Genomic DNA, 13,036 nt, shown 5'->3' with positions numbered 1-13,036 from the left:
ATCAAGAACGTCCGCACTTTTATTAAGTTAGAAACTAATAAAAACAACACCCATGCAAGCACCATGGCTAGGTCCTCTGTGCTGTGCAGATTGATTAGGACCGATGGCATAGTCCACAGGCCAGGAGCCAGTAATTCTCCAGCACAACTGTCCCTGAGGTGGAATGGGAAGCCAGCTGGACCTCAGATGAGGGCCAGTGTGTGACTAAGTCACCCACACCAGCAGTACTAGGCTGAGCTGTGAGGACCTTGAAGGCTGACCAAACTGGCCTGTACTGCAGCTCCACTTCTGTCCAGAGCAGAACCCACTCTGGATGCTCCGTCCTGATGCAGCAATGGGAAGCCACCAACTATGGAACATTCCCCATCCTGTGCTGGAAACCAAGAGCACTAGACAAACAAGGGATGAGCCTGGTGTCCACACTGGCATAAGAAGAAAGTGTCTCTGAAAACCTAATGCAGGGGAGACACTGGGGAGGAATCCTTGAGAAACACATTTGGGAAGTTTCTTCGGATCCTTCTTTCTGAGCTCAAGGAAGAAAATCAGACAGGATTCAGGCTGCCAATTGGTGCCAAGGAGGATGGCGAGCGTGATGGGAGCCTTGGTCCTAGATCCACAATGACAGCAATACAACCTCTGTGCAAACTGCAGTGACCATGGGGTCCCTCTGCCATTCGGCTCATGTCTGCCCTCTTATGGAACAGGCAGGACATAGGACTAAGGCAGGTGGGTGTCCAGAAAAGAGGCCCAGTACTTCTGGCAGGTATATCCTGCTGCTCTTCTGCGCCTCTGAGGAGGGCAAGCATCAGGCCCCTACCAGCTCCCAGGGACCTAGTGTCCTGCTGTCCCTTAGCAGTGTCTGGCTGGTCATAGGCATGTGCCCTACGTGTGTCCATGGAAGCTTCCCAGAAGTCGCCTCTTAGGGGGGGAGCTAGTGCTTGGCAGAGGCCACACACCGGTCTCCCCGTGACCTTAGAGATCTGGTAACATCTGTTGATGAGGCCTGTGGGTGCCACCTGAGGCCGGGTTGCCCAGGGGGTTCTGTCTCTCATAAGATATGTCTTCAGTTTGACTATACTCCCTGATGTCCAGGTCACTATGGAGAAACATTCCCACCTCCCCCAGGCAGCCCTACAGTCAAAGGCTGTGCTGCTGTTGGGGCCAAGGGACCCCTGCTCTTCCCTGTTAGCCATTGCCTGGCCTGGGTGGCAAGTGACCTCAAGGCTCTGCACAAATGTCATAGGTTGCTGGTGACAGCCCATGCCTCTGGATACTTCTCTCCACACCAGCCGCTGGCAGCTTTGGACGCCAGAGCACAGGTGACACTGGAGAACTTCATTTTTCTGCCTAGAGTTAAGGACAGCTTGAGCTGCTGCCGCCCAGAACTGGAGCTGTCAGCTTCTGGCCCAGGAAGGAGGAACCACGCAGTCTGTGGGATAAAGCAGAGGGAGAAGATGAAAGCCCACACTACCCTCCTAGCATAGCCAGACTCAGTAGCCCCCAGGGCTGGGACACAGCTACCCGTGTAGCCGTCCACAGTTCAGGACCTAGAGCTACCATTTGTCACCCAGCAGGCTGTGCTCCCTCTGTCTATGACTCTAAGGAGCCCCCTTATACAGGAGACCAGCTAAGGTCCCTAGGCTTCATCTGCCCTTGAGAAACTGCAGACTTACACAATCACATGGTGGCTGCACCATGAAGTGCTGAAGGCAATGGGGGACTTCTAACATTGAAATAGGAGCCAGGACCTTTATTTTTATTTAGGTGTGGAGTATGGGAAGAATTGATGAGAAGACGGGGGGACAGAGGAACATAATGGCCCTGTGAGGAAATACGATGCTTTCAGAATGTAAACAAATGTGGACCAGTGAGATGAAATGTGGCTCAAGATAGGTGGAGTCTGTGAGCTAGGAGGAAAACAGGTATGATGAAGGGCAGGTGACAGCCTGTGGACAGACAACAGGAGGCATGCTCTTTTGTAACTTGGACAAAAATCCACCAGTCTCTAGATGCCAGGCCATGGGACAGGGTCCTGGGATGTAGTGGTGAATGAGGAGGGATTGTCCTCTTGGCCATGAACTCACATCCTGGGCTGCACACTCAATCACTTAGAGCATCAACAGTTGCCATGGAAATGACAGATATCTACCTGCCCAGAGGAGGATTCAGAAACCAGTCCCCACCTCCTCCACCTGCCCCCCAGGCCCCCACTCCCACCCCACTGAAGGCTTCGTGGAGAATGTTCAGGAAGCAAGAAGTACACACTGATTTATTTACTGGTGATCACTAATACAACTGAACCCCAGGGCCATCCCAGAAAAACCCTAGTCCTAGGCTGCCCTAAGGAGGTTGTGCCTTAGCATTTGAGTCTAGAGAGTGATGGTGGCAAGGCTAACATCTGAGCTCATCAAGTTCAGACAGCCTGCAGGGCTGGTAGGAGGTAGACAGGAGTGCAGGGCTAGACACACCTCCACTACAAGGTGGCTCTGAGGCAGAAAGGAATGCCTGTTACAGGAAAATAAGCTGCTCCCATCTGACTAGCTAGAGGTGCTCATGGGCTCACAGGCTCCATACCGAGCTGTGTCCTCACGCAGGCACTGCAGGAAGCAAAACCTATATAACCTGTCCACTGGCGTGCAGTTGTGAAAGCCCCCAATATAAGGAACTTCTCTAGTTCTGTGTTTACAAAACACTAGAGCAAAAATATATGGTAGTATATGAGGCTCTGTGGAAGCTTCCATCACTGAGCTATGCCCCCAGCACTGCCACAGTTCCGAGAGGCAGGCTGGTACTGATCCACAGGGAGTCTGTCATCCCCAGGTCCTCAATGTCCTAGACACTGGCAGGGCAGGGAGGCTGCTGCCTCTCCAGCAGGGTCCTGAGGCCCCTAACAGTCCTAAAATACTCTAAGATTCTGAACTCCCCGTGGCACAGCCTGTTGGCCCACCCGATCCTACATTTCTACAAAGAAATAAACAGAGCAAGGACTGGGGGGTGGGAGGGAAGGAGGGGAGGGAATGTGTGTGTTCCACCAGCTTTGCAAGACAGGCCCAGCTGGCAGGAGAGTGCCACAGAAGGGCAATGAGCATACCAGGGCTCACCCAGCACTCCATATGCTTACAGGTGGAATGGTTGGTGGGAGCTGTGCTGCCTGGCTCCTGTGAGGGCTCCAGATGGGTAAGTCCATGCCAAGGTTTTAGTCTATGCCCCTAGTTCTGTTCGTTTCCTCTCTGTAGCCTGGTTTTCTCATCTGGGAAACACAATCCTTCCTTCGGCTGAACAGTAGACTCGGGCTGTATTTTGTCTGCACTCCAGCACATGGCAGGTCTTGGCAAAACCCCACTCTGCCTGAGACTTGATATAGTCTCTACCTGTGCTGCTCTTTTTATTCTCATGCCTCACACAGGCACAAGTGATCACTGCATGAAGCACACCACCAAGATACCCTCCTGCCAGCCAGGCCTATCCGTAAGAGCTGGTCCTGTTCTGGGTGTCTCGCTGTAGTCATGTTTGTTTGTTTGTTTGCTTGTTGTTTTGTTTTTCAAGACAGGGTTTCTCTGTATAGCCCTGGCTGTCCTGGAACTCACTTTGTAGACCAGGCTGGCCTCAAACTCAGAAATCCGCCTGCCTCTGCCTCCTGAGTGCTGGGATTAAAGGCATGTGCCGTCACCCCCACCCCACCCCCCGGCCCTCTGTAGTCAAATTAAAACAGGATAAAGTGAGCCAGCTGTCCTCCAGTGAGAGGTTGGCTGGGAAGCAAGGAAAGAACATGGGAGTTGGGTCTCACTTAAGTAGCTTTGAGGAAGCCTCAGAGGAAAAGAAAAAGAGAAAAGGACGTGTCTATTGTGTGTGTGTGGGGGGGGGGGGCAATCAAGACTTGAAGTGGGTGCCTGGAATGGAGAAAGCAGGAATAGGGGCAAGAGGGAGTCACTGGGGCACCGAGCCGGGGCTTCAGGGACTACCGCTGGTGGCCCCTGGAACTACTCTGGAGCCCATAAGGATGAACATAGTAGATCTAAAGAAACCAGGCCCAGGGGGAGCTCCCAGAGGACGGGGATAGTGGCACGTCCTGTCAGGACATCCCGAATGGGTACCTGGCAGAAGAGGCATGTTACCTGGGTCAGTTATTAAAAGGGGACAGAGACCAGGCTGGGCAACCCCAGCTGATGGGTTAGTGCCATGGCATTCCCAGTGACTCCCCTACTGTCCCACGTCTGGATCAGCCTTGGAGACAGAGGCCAGGTCTGTCCAGATGGAGGAGAAAGTGCTCTGGGTGGCCAGACTGCTGTGGCCCCAAGAACTCAGGAGGGGAAAGTCCGTGGGGATCCTCATCGCCATCTTGAGGACATGTACTGGGATTGAGTGTGGCTTCCTACCTGAATCTGAGGATGACTCCTGTACTGGCTAGTTTGTGTCAACTTGACACAGCTGGAGTTATCACAGAGAAAGGAGCTTCAGTTGGGGAAATGCTCCATGAGATCCAGCTGTAAGGTATTTTCTCAATTAGTGATCAAGCGGGGAGGTCCCCTTGTGGGTGGGACCATCTTTGGGCTGGTAGTCTTGGGTTCTATAAGAGAGCAGGCTGAACAAGCCAGGGGAAGCAAGCCAGTTAAGAACATCCCTCCATGGCCTCTGCATCAGCTCCTGCTTCTTGACCTGCTTGAGTTCCAGTCCTGACTTCCTTGGTGATGAACAGCAGTGTGGAAGTGTAAGCTGAATAAACCCTTTCCTCCTCAACTGCTTCTTGGTCATGATGTTTGTGCAGGAATAGAAACCCTGACTAAGACAGCTCCCTTTGTGCCTGCTTCCTCACCTAAAGCAGGCTAGTGACTAAAGCTTGTCCAGGACTCAGGACACTAGCTGTCCTAGTCACATGGGAGTGACAACTGTAGGGACAGGCCAGGGACATAAAAACAGCCTCACAGCATCTGAGGACTGTATCTAACAGTTTCCCTTTCCCCAGGTGAGAACACTCAGACTCTGGGAGCTAAGCCTGCCCAGGATGAAGGCAACAGGGTGTCAGTGGCAAGAGGTCCTGAGCCTAACCCAAAGCAGAGCAGCTCCTAACGACCCGTGCAGGACCAGGCTCAGCCTAGCTGTCCCTCTCACAGGGCAGGGACACGGACAGTAGAGCCTCTGCTGGGGAGGGTAAGGCACCCAGCCACTTCCTGAGGCAGAAGTAGGTTCAGGCTCCAGAGGCAAATAGGGTCATGGACATGAGTAATCTCTCAGCCCACAGGTGACTCCACCCACAGGTGACTCCACCCCACAGGTGACTCCACCCACAGGTGACTCGACCCCACAGGTGACATTGCATTCAGGTCACCAGTGACAGGAATAGACAATTAGTAGAATGCCATTATCCCTTTAAATCTTGCTCTCCTCAGGACCTAGACACTGCTACCTTCTTCTGGGAGGAAAAAAAAAAAAAAAGCCCAAAAGTCTTAAGAGAGTCAAGTCCCGTTCTGACTGCTCACGAGCCAGCCGCTCCTGCTTAGAGAGCTGAAGCAAGCTGCAGAGGCTGGGCAGGAGCTGCCTCAGCCTGAACTCAGCTCAGTTCACGGGCAGGCTCAGCTCAGGAGCACTGCTTCCCAGTGCAGTCTGACCCACAGGTTCACAGGCTGAGGATGCTTCCCAGCTCTGCCCTTTATGCCACAGGAGCACGAGGCAGGAGGCCAGTGGGGAGGAGGAACTGAGGTTCCTCTTACAAGGCCTCCTCACTTTCAGCAGGCCTGTACCCCCACTCTCCCTTGGCCCACAGGGTCCATCCCCCCTCTCCACACTTCATCCCCAGAAAGACTTTCAACTGGAGCAGGAGACCAGGGCCAGTTCTGAGCTGACTTTTCTAGAACCTGGCCATTAAACCTCAGGCTCCTACAAGCCAACCATGCCAGCCACTCCCGAGAACACACTAGCAGGCTGGCCTCTCTCTGTAAAGGGCAGCACCAACGCAGACCTCACTCTGCTGTCCATTCCCAAGCTCTCTGCCACTATAGATCTGTCTCACCCATGGGGATGGCTCAGCGGTTAAGAGCACTGAGTTCAAATCCCAGCAACCATATGGTGGCTCACAATCATCCATAATGAGATCTGATGCCCTCTTCTGGTGTGTCTGAAGCCAGCTACACTGTACTTATATATAACAATGAAGGGGCCAGGGTGAGCAGGGCCAGAGCAAAAAGAGGTCCTGAGTTCAATTCCCAGATGAACCACATGATGGCTCACAACCATCTGTACGGCTACAGTGTACTCATATACATAAAATAAATAAATAAATCTTTAAAAAAAAAAAAGTCTCACCCATGCCTCTGCTCCCCAAAAAACACCTGATGAGTCATTTGCTTCTCCTTCAGCCAGACTCGTGTCTTCTTATGACTTTATTCATTCATAGTATTGACAACAGCAGCGGGGCTCACAGACACCTGTTCTGTGGTAGGCCCCCTCTGAGGATCAGAGCCGCCACCTCACTTCGTCAGAGCAGCTGCTGCTTTACATCTGCCTTCATCACACAGAAGACAGACACCACCTCTCCCACCAACAAGCCCATAACTGGTAAGATCTGAGCAGGCCGTCTGTCCCTAAATCCCATTACCCTGACGCTCATCAGACCCTCCCTGGGAGATGTGACAGTCATTGCCAAGAGCAGAGATGAGCCAGAAGGTTCCAGCCCTCCTGAGGGCTCACCTGGCTGGGGTCCGAGGTGCCTTTCATGCGGGCAGATGCTTCCAGGTGCTGACAAAGGCTGTGGGGATGAGAGAGTAGGGCACGGTGGTGATGCAGTTCCATGTGTCTGAAGTAGGGTCATAGCAGTCCAGGGTCTTACACCTCTGGGTCCCAAAGTAGCCTCCCACCACATACAGCTTGTTGCCTGAAGCCACGGCATGACAGGACATGCGCTTGGCTGTCATGTCCCCAATCCGCGTCCACTGGTTGGTCTCACAGTCGAAGCGGTAGGCTGAAGCTGCAGTGTACTCTGTATCACCTCCCATGATGAAGATCTGGCTGCCCAGGACAGCGGCGGCTGTGTATCGCCAGGGCTGGGGACACTCTGCTTTGATTGTCCACCGGTTCTCCGAGGGGTCAAAACACTGGACTTTGGACACCATGTCCCGGTGGATGCTGGTCCCTCCGAACACAAAGAGTTTCAGCTTGGCACTCACCACCGCAGCATTGCTGACACCGTCTCTCATGGGGGCCACCATCGTCCACTTATTCTCCCCAGGGCTGTACTTCTCTACTTGCTTCAGGGAGACAGAAGGGGAGGCAGGGAAAATCCCTGCTAGGGATGTATGCCCCCCCACCACATAGAGACAGTTCTCCAGCTCAGCTGAGCCATGGCCAAAGCGGGCAATCAGCATGGGGGCAGCCTTAGACCATTCCTCGTGGACAGTGTCATATACCCAGACATCCTTAGAGACCCCATTCTCAGAGCCCCTGCCTCCAGTCACATAGACCTTGCAACCAATCGCTGAAGCACTGAACTCCTTCCGGGGGCTCGGCAGATCCGCCTTGGGGATAATCTCCTTGGCTTTGTGGTCCACTTGGTAGATCTTGTCACACATGAAGGTCTGGCCTCCCAAGATGAGCAGTGTGTGACCTGCCTTTCGAGGCCGGGCAAAGGGACTGGTGACCACACCATCATTCAGCAAGATCTTGGTCTTGCAGCGGAAGGCCTCGTCTAAGATGAGCTTGGTGCACTCGTCCGCCATGAGGAGGGCCTCTCCAGATACAGCATTCTTCAGGCAGTCTGAGGGCAGCAGGGCCAGTCGCACGTTGCGCAGGAGCAGGGGCAGGTGGGCCTTCCTCTGCTCTAAGTCATGCTTCACCCACTGCAGGATGGCCTCAAAGACCACGCGCTCATCCTCAGTCTCCAGCTCATCTCTGGAGATGAGGTCCAACAGCGTGTCCCTAGAAAGACTGTTGAAGTCCTCACTCTGCCGCACTGTCTCAAAGTGCACCAGGGACATTCGGCATGAGAACTCATAGAGCCGTCGGCACTGGTGGGCGTCAGACAGCACCATCATGCCAAGGCAGTTGGAGGGGGAAAGATTCTTCTCCAGGAACTCGGCAGCTGCATCCCGAACATCATGGAACTGCAGCATGTCACCGGCCTCCAGCAGCGACTCTGCATTCTCCTCATTGATGACAATGCGAGAAGAGTAAGCAAAGTCCAGCAGCAGCTCCAGCACCTCGGGGTGCAGGTTGTCCTGGAAGTTGACCGTATCGTCCCGGCTTTCCCGAAGGCCGTGGCTGAACATGGCCTCAAAGTATCGGCTGGAGGCAGCCAGCACTGCACGATGGCAAGGAAAGGCTCGGTCACCAGCCCAGAGTGTGACATCAGTGAACATGCAGTGCTTGCGCAGAGTGTTGAGGTGGGCCAGCACACAGTCAGGGTGTGAGGCCTTGTGGAAGACTGAGATGTTCATGGAGCCAGTGCTGCTCCGCGACTTGCGGGTCTCGTGAACGCTGACTGACATCATGTACTAACCTGCAGGGGGAGTGACACTGATCAGTACCAAATCTCCCGCCCCACCCCGCCCCACCCCTCTGGACTCGAGCAACCTTTTCACGCTCAACTCCAGTGCCCCACCCCCTTCCTCTCCTCTCCTCTCTGTGGCAGTTTCCAGATCAAGTGTGCTGGATGTGGGTCACTCCTAGAACTGCAGGGAAGGACTTCAAGACTGAGGTACTTGAGGTACACCCAGGCAGTGATGCTCAGCAAGGGCATCCTCCCAGTCCCACAAGACACAGGTCAATGTGTGGCAGACAGTTTGTGAACGCCCTCATTAAACAAGTCAATCTAGCTGGGTATAAAACACAAGCCCATGACTGCGCCAGTGCCACAGATCACCCCAGACACCAGGCCTCACACATCCTCCGTCAGTCTTTCATATATACGTTTTATATACTCTTTTATTCACTCGTGTAGACCAGGCCTAACACCCTCAAACACCCTAGCTCCAGACCCCAATGTCACAAAAACAAGACACCCCTCTCCCTGCAGATTAAGGCACGCAGCCTGCTTTACATTTAAGAATACAAAGGAAGGCAGGGGAGATGACTCAGCAGTTAAAACCACTGGCTGTTGTTCCAGGGGACTGGAGTTTAATTTCCGGTACCCATGTGGTAGCTCACAACCCACTGATGCCCTCTTGCAGACCCTGAGCATGAACCAGGAACAGACACAATACATGTGGGCAGAGCACCCACACACTATGAAAGGGGGCTGGACAGGTAGCTCGGCAGCTAATAGCAGTGTGCTGTTCCTCCAGGACCTAGATCTGGCTCTCAGGTAGCCCAGCCTGGGAACCGACACCCATGCACACAGACCCTGCCATAAGCACTCTCATAAACATTAAAGAGAGCTTTCGTGTCAGCAGAGTGGCACATGCAATAAATTAGCACTTGGAACGCAGACACAGGCGGAACTGGATCTCTACGAGTAAGGCAAGCCTGGTCTACATAGAGTTCTGGGACAGCCAGGGCTACAAAGAGACACCCTGAATCTAAAAAGACACTATCTCAAAATCAATTAAAATATACTTAATCACAGCTGTTACATATTTTCTGTATAAACATTATTTTGTTTTTTTTTTTTTTAACATTTTGTGTTTTCCTAAGACCAGATTGACCGTGAACTCAGAGGTCAGCTTGGCTCTGTGGAGTTAAGGGTATATGCCATTTTACACTAAGCAAATTTTTATGAGAAGATTTTGTTTGCTTGAAACACAGTCTCACTCAGCAACTTCCAGTGTCCCCTGAAGACTGAATCACAGGCAAAAGCCACAAGTGGCTCTTCTGGAAAGCCTGAAGTCCTGAGAGTGAGATGAGCCCTTGTCTCAGCTCCATGGCTCTGAGCTCACACCTCTTGCCCTGCCTGCTCCACACATCACACACAGCCTGACATGGCTGTGGTTGCCAATGGATGGAAGAGCAGGACATGGTAATGCATAGATTTCCTCTTCAGGTCAGCAAACGTCCCTGCCAGGAAGGGTAGGAAGGCAAGCTAACACTCATCCCTGAGCTCACAGGGCAGGGCATGCACATTTCCAGGACCTGGAACACAAACAGGTGGACAGCCCAGCTTCCAACTGTTGGGGTCAAGATCAGCTGTGCTGTGATACCCTCTCCTGGACACGCCCATGACATCATACCCCACATAGATCAGTGAGGTCACAAGCGGGGCCTCCATACCAGCTCACTCCCTAGCTTGCCTGCACCCAAAGTTAGGAAGGAAGGGAGGTAAGAAATGCCTTAGAATGGGCAAGAGCACAGACTTCCTCTTTTCAATACAGAGCTTCACTGTGTAGCTCAGGCTAGCCTCAAACATGCCCTCCTCAGCCTGTAGCCGCTGAGATAACAGGCGTGTGAAACCACACCCAGCTCTACCCCAAACCTACTCACTCGGCACCTGACAGCCCCACATTAGCCGCCATAACGGATAACAAGTTCCAGGCTGACTGTGTGGGAACTGAGAGTTTCACACACGGATGGATGCCATCAAGTCGGCTACATTCTCCACTACAGAGGGGGGATCCTGGAACAGTTCAGAGCATGGACCCTGCTGGGCCCTTCCCAGGACAGCAGCTCTGCCTTCTCAGGGGCAGAACATGGCAGGAGAGAAAAGCTTAAGGCCTCTGACATCCAAGCAAGGCTAAAGCAACACTACAAAGGACCAGCAGGCAATCCTGGTCAGAAAGGGGCCAACTGGGAAGTGACAAGTGACCCAGCCATGCTGTGCTTAAAATTTTAAAAGAAGGACCAGGCACTGTGGTGCACACCTTTAATTCCAGCACTCGGGATGCTGAGGCAGGTGGATGTCAGGGAGTTCGAGGTGATCCTGGTCTACAAAGTGAGTCCAGGAAAGACAGGGCTCTAATACACAGAAAAACTCTGCTCAAGGAAAAAAAAAAAAAAGAAAGAAAAAAGAAAAGAGAAAAAAAAGAAATGAAGAGGGTGTGGAGAGATAACTCAGTGGCTAAGAGCAATGTCTGCTCCTCCAGAGGGTCTGAGTTCAATTCCCAGCAACCACACGGTAGATCACAACCATCATATACGGGATGGGATGCCCTCTTCTGGCTTGGAGGTGTATATGCAGGTAGAGCAATCAATAATCATAAAATAAGTAAATAAATCTTTGAAAAAAACAAATGAGAACATAACAGGTTTCATTGCTAATTCTTCACGCATGTCCTTGTCCTTTGCTCCTCTTGCCCCCCCTCCACTGTCCCCTCCTGCTGCTCTGCCCTCTCCTTCAGGTGCTGGCCCGCCCACACACACACACACACACACACACACACACACACACAGGGAAAAGTAACTCTGTGGAAGGAAGATGGAACACTGGCTTTCTCTCCACTTCCCATCCCCAGTGCCACCATTCAGTCATTTCACTTACAACTTTTAATCCTGAGACCCAAGTACAACCTGTTTTGGTCAGGACCTGTGAGGATACACTGCGGCAGGCGACACCCCTCAGATGGCAGTGTCTCAGTAGAAACACAGGCTTGTGGTAAGCATCATCTTATTGACGCCACTTTTGGGTCACTTCCAGACACCCAAAGAACTGTCACCATGCCACCAGTCACTGGGTCAGAGGGAAAACCCGTCCGTGGCAGTGTTGATTAAGAGTCTGCCCTGGAAGGACACACCATTTCATTCCTAGCTGGGGGGTCAAAACCAGTCCCACAGCTTCCCTGGCCAGAGAAAGGCAGGAGTTATCTGCCATGTGCCCCAGTAGTCCTGTAACTCAGCTGACAAACTGCAGTGCAGACNGAACTGCTGGCAGACAGCCTTGTGTGCTAACCCATCTAACCCCGGGCCTCGGCCTCAATGCAATCCTATCTGCACAGGTTGGGAAAGCAGGCAGAGACCTTAGCACATTTGCCCAAAGGCCCACAGGGACTTGGGCAGAACCAGGTCTCTGGCTTAGGTCCNTACAACNTCTATGTGAGCCCAACACAACGAGACCAGGGAAGACACGCCATTGGACTCCAGATCTGACATACTTGCCCTGAACAAGGTTGGAGAGGAAGGCCTTNGCCTNGCATGTCACTGGATTCAGGAATCAGGACTGCTCTCTCTGCACAAAGCAACAGCCCTTCTCCCAGGCTCTATCTAGTTAAGACAAGGAACACTCAACTGTGTCCTGTGCCCCAAGACATCCATAGCAGTAATGAATCCACGTCCATCCTGAGCTCGGTGGCAAGTATGGAGCTGCCTCAGGTCACTGCTCTCTGCGTATGTCCAAAAATGCTGCCTTAGGGAAAGGATGGGCCAGCTGCCCAGAGCTGTCCACCAACCCAAGAGGATGCGTGGCATTGGCCAGTTGCTCTCCAATGCCTGGTATAAAGCTGTTGGACCTGCATGCCCAGCCACGTGCTCATTCATGATGCTTAATGCCCAACCTCTGCCTGGGTCCTGCCTAGAGCAACCCTCACACTCAGGAGCCCTGCCATAAAGGACAAAGCAACAGTAATGAGTGAGACTGAAGGTGACAGCCTCTAGAACAATATCCCTGAACCCTGTAATTTCCATGTAGGTGAGTGCAGCACCAGGTTGGGTGCTGCCCCTACTTAGGAGCAAAAAAGTCCATTCTTAGACACACAAAACACAATGACAGCATTTTCTTTCCTCATATAAATGGACCCAGGGTATTAAAAGAAAATGGGGGGAGGGCACTGGCTGCTGTTCCAGAGGACCTGTGTTCAGTTCAGTACCCACAGGGCAGCTCAAAACCAACAGAACTACTCCTCCAGTGACCCCTGAGCCTTCTTCTGGCCTCCTCAGACACCAGGCATGCAAGTGGTGCAGAGACATGCCTACAAACCACCCAAACAATTATTCTTCTAAGTAATAATAGCACTTGTACTGGCTAGTTTTGTGTCAACTTGACACAGCTGGAGTTATCACAGAGAAAGGAGCTTCAGTTGGGGAAATCCTCCATGAGATCCAGCTGTAAGGCATTTTCTCAATTAGTGATCAAGGGGGGAGGTTCCCTTGTGGGTGGTGCCATCTCTGGGCTGGTAGTCTTGGG

The 13,036-nt window shown here is 52.5% G+C and overlaps 1 protein-coding gene across 2 annotated transcripts in view; it reads right to left on the bottom strand.

Annotated features, from left to right (window-relative positions):
- Klhl25 (kelch like family member 25) overlaps window positions 1-13,036 on the bottom strand; it is a 24,836-nt gene continuing 11,800 nt past the window's right edge. For both annotated transcript variants that reach the window (XM_021196621.2, XM_029546336.1), the window contains exons 2-3: window positions 6,685-8,488; window positions 1-1,429 (exon numbers count right to left, since the gene is read on the bottom strand). In XM_021196621.2, coding sequence (XP_021052280.1) covers window positions 6,708-8,480 — 1,773 coding nt within the window. In that variant the 5' untranslated portion in view covers window positions 8,481-8,488 and the 3' untranslated portion in view covers window positions 1-1,429; window positions 6,685-6,707. The remainder of the gene's footprint in view (window positions 1,430-6,684; window positions 8,489-13,036) is intronic.

The sequence above is a fragment of the Mus pahari genome, chromosome 1, assembly GCF_900095145.1.
Source record: "Mus pahari chromosome 1, PAHARI_EIJ_v1.1, whole genome shotgun sequence".
Classification (NCBI taxonomy): Eukaryota; Metazoa; Chordata; class Mammalia; order Rodentia; family Muridae; genus Mus; species Mus pahari.
This window is presented reverse-complemented; position numbering and strand designations above follow the sequence as displayed.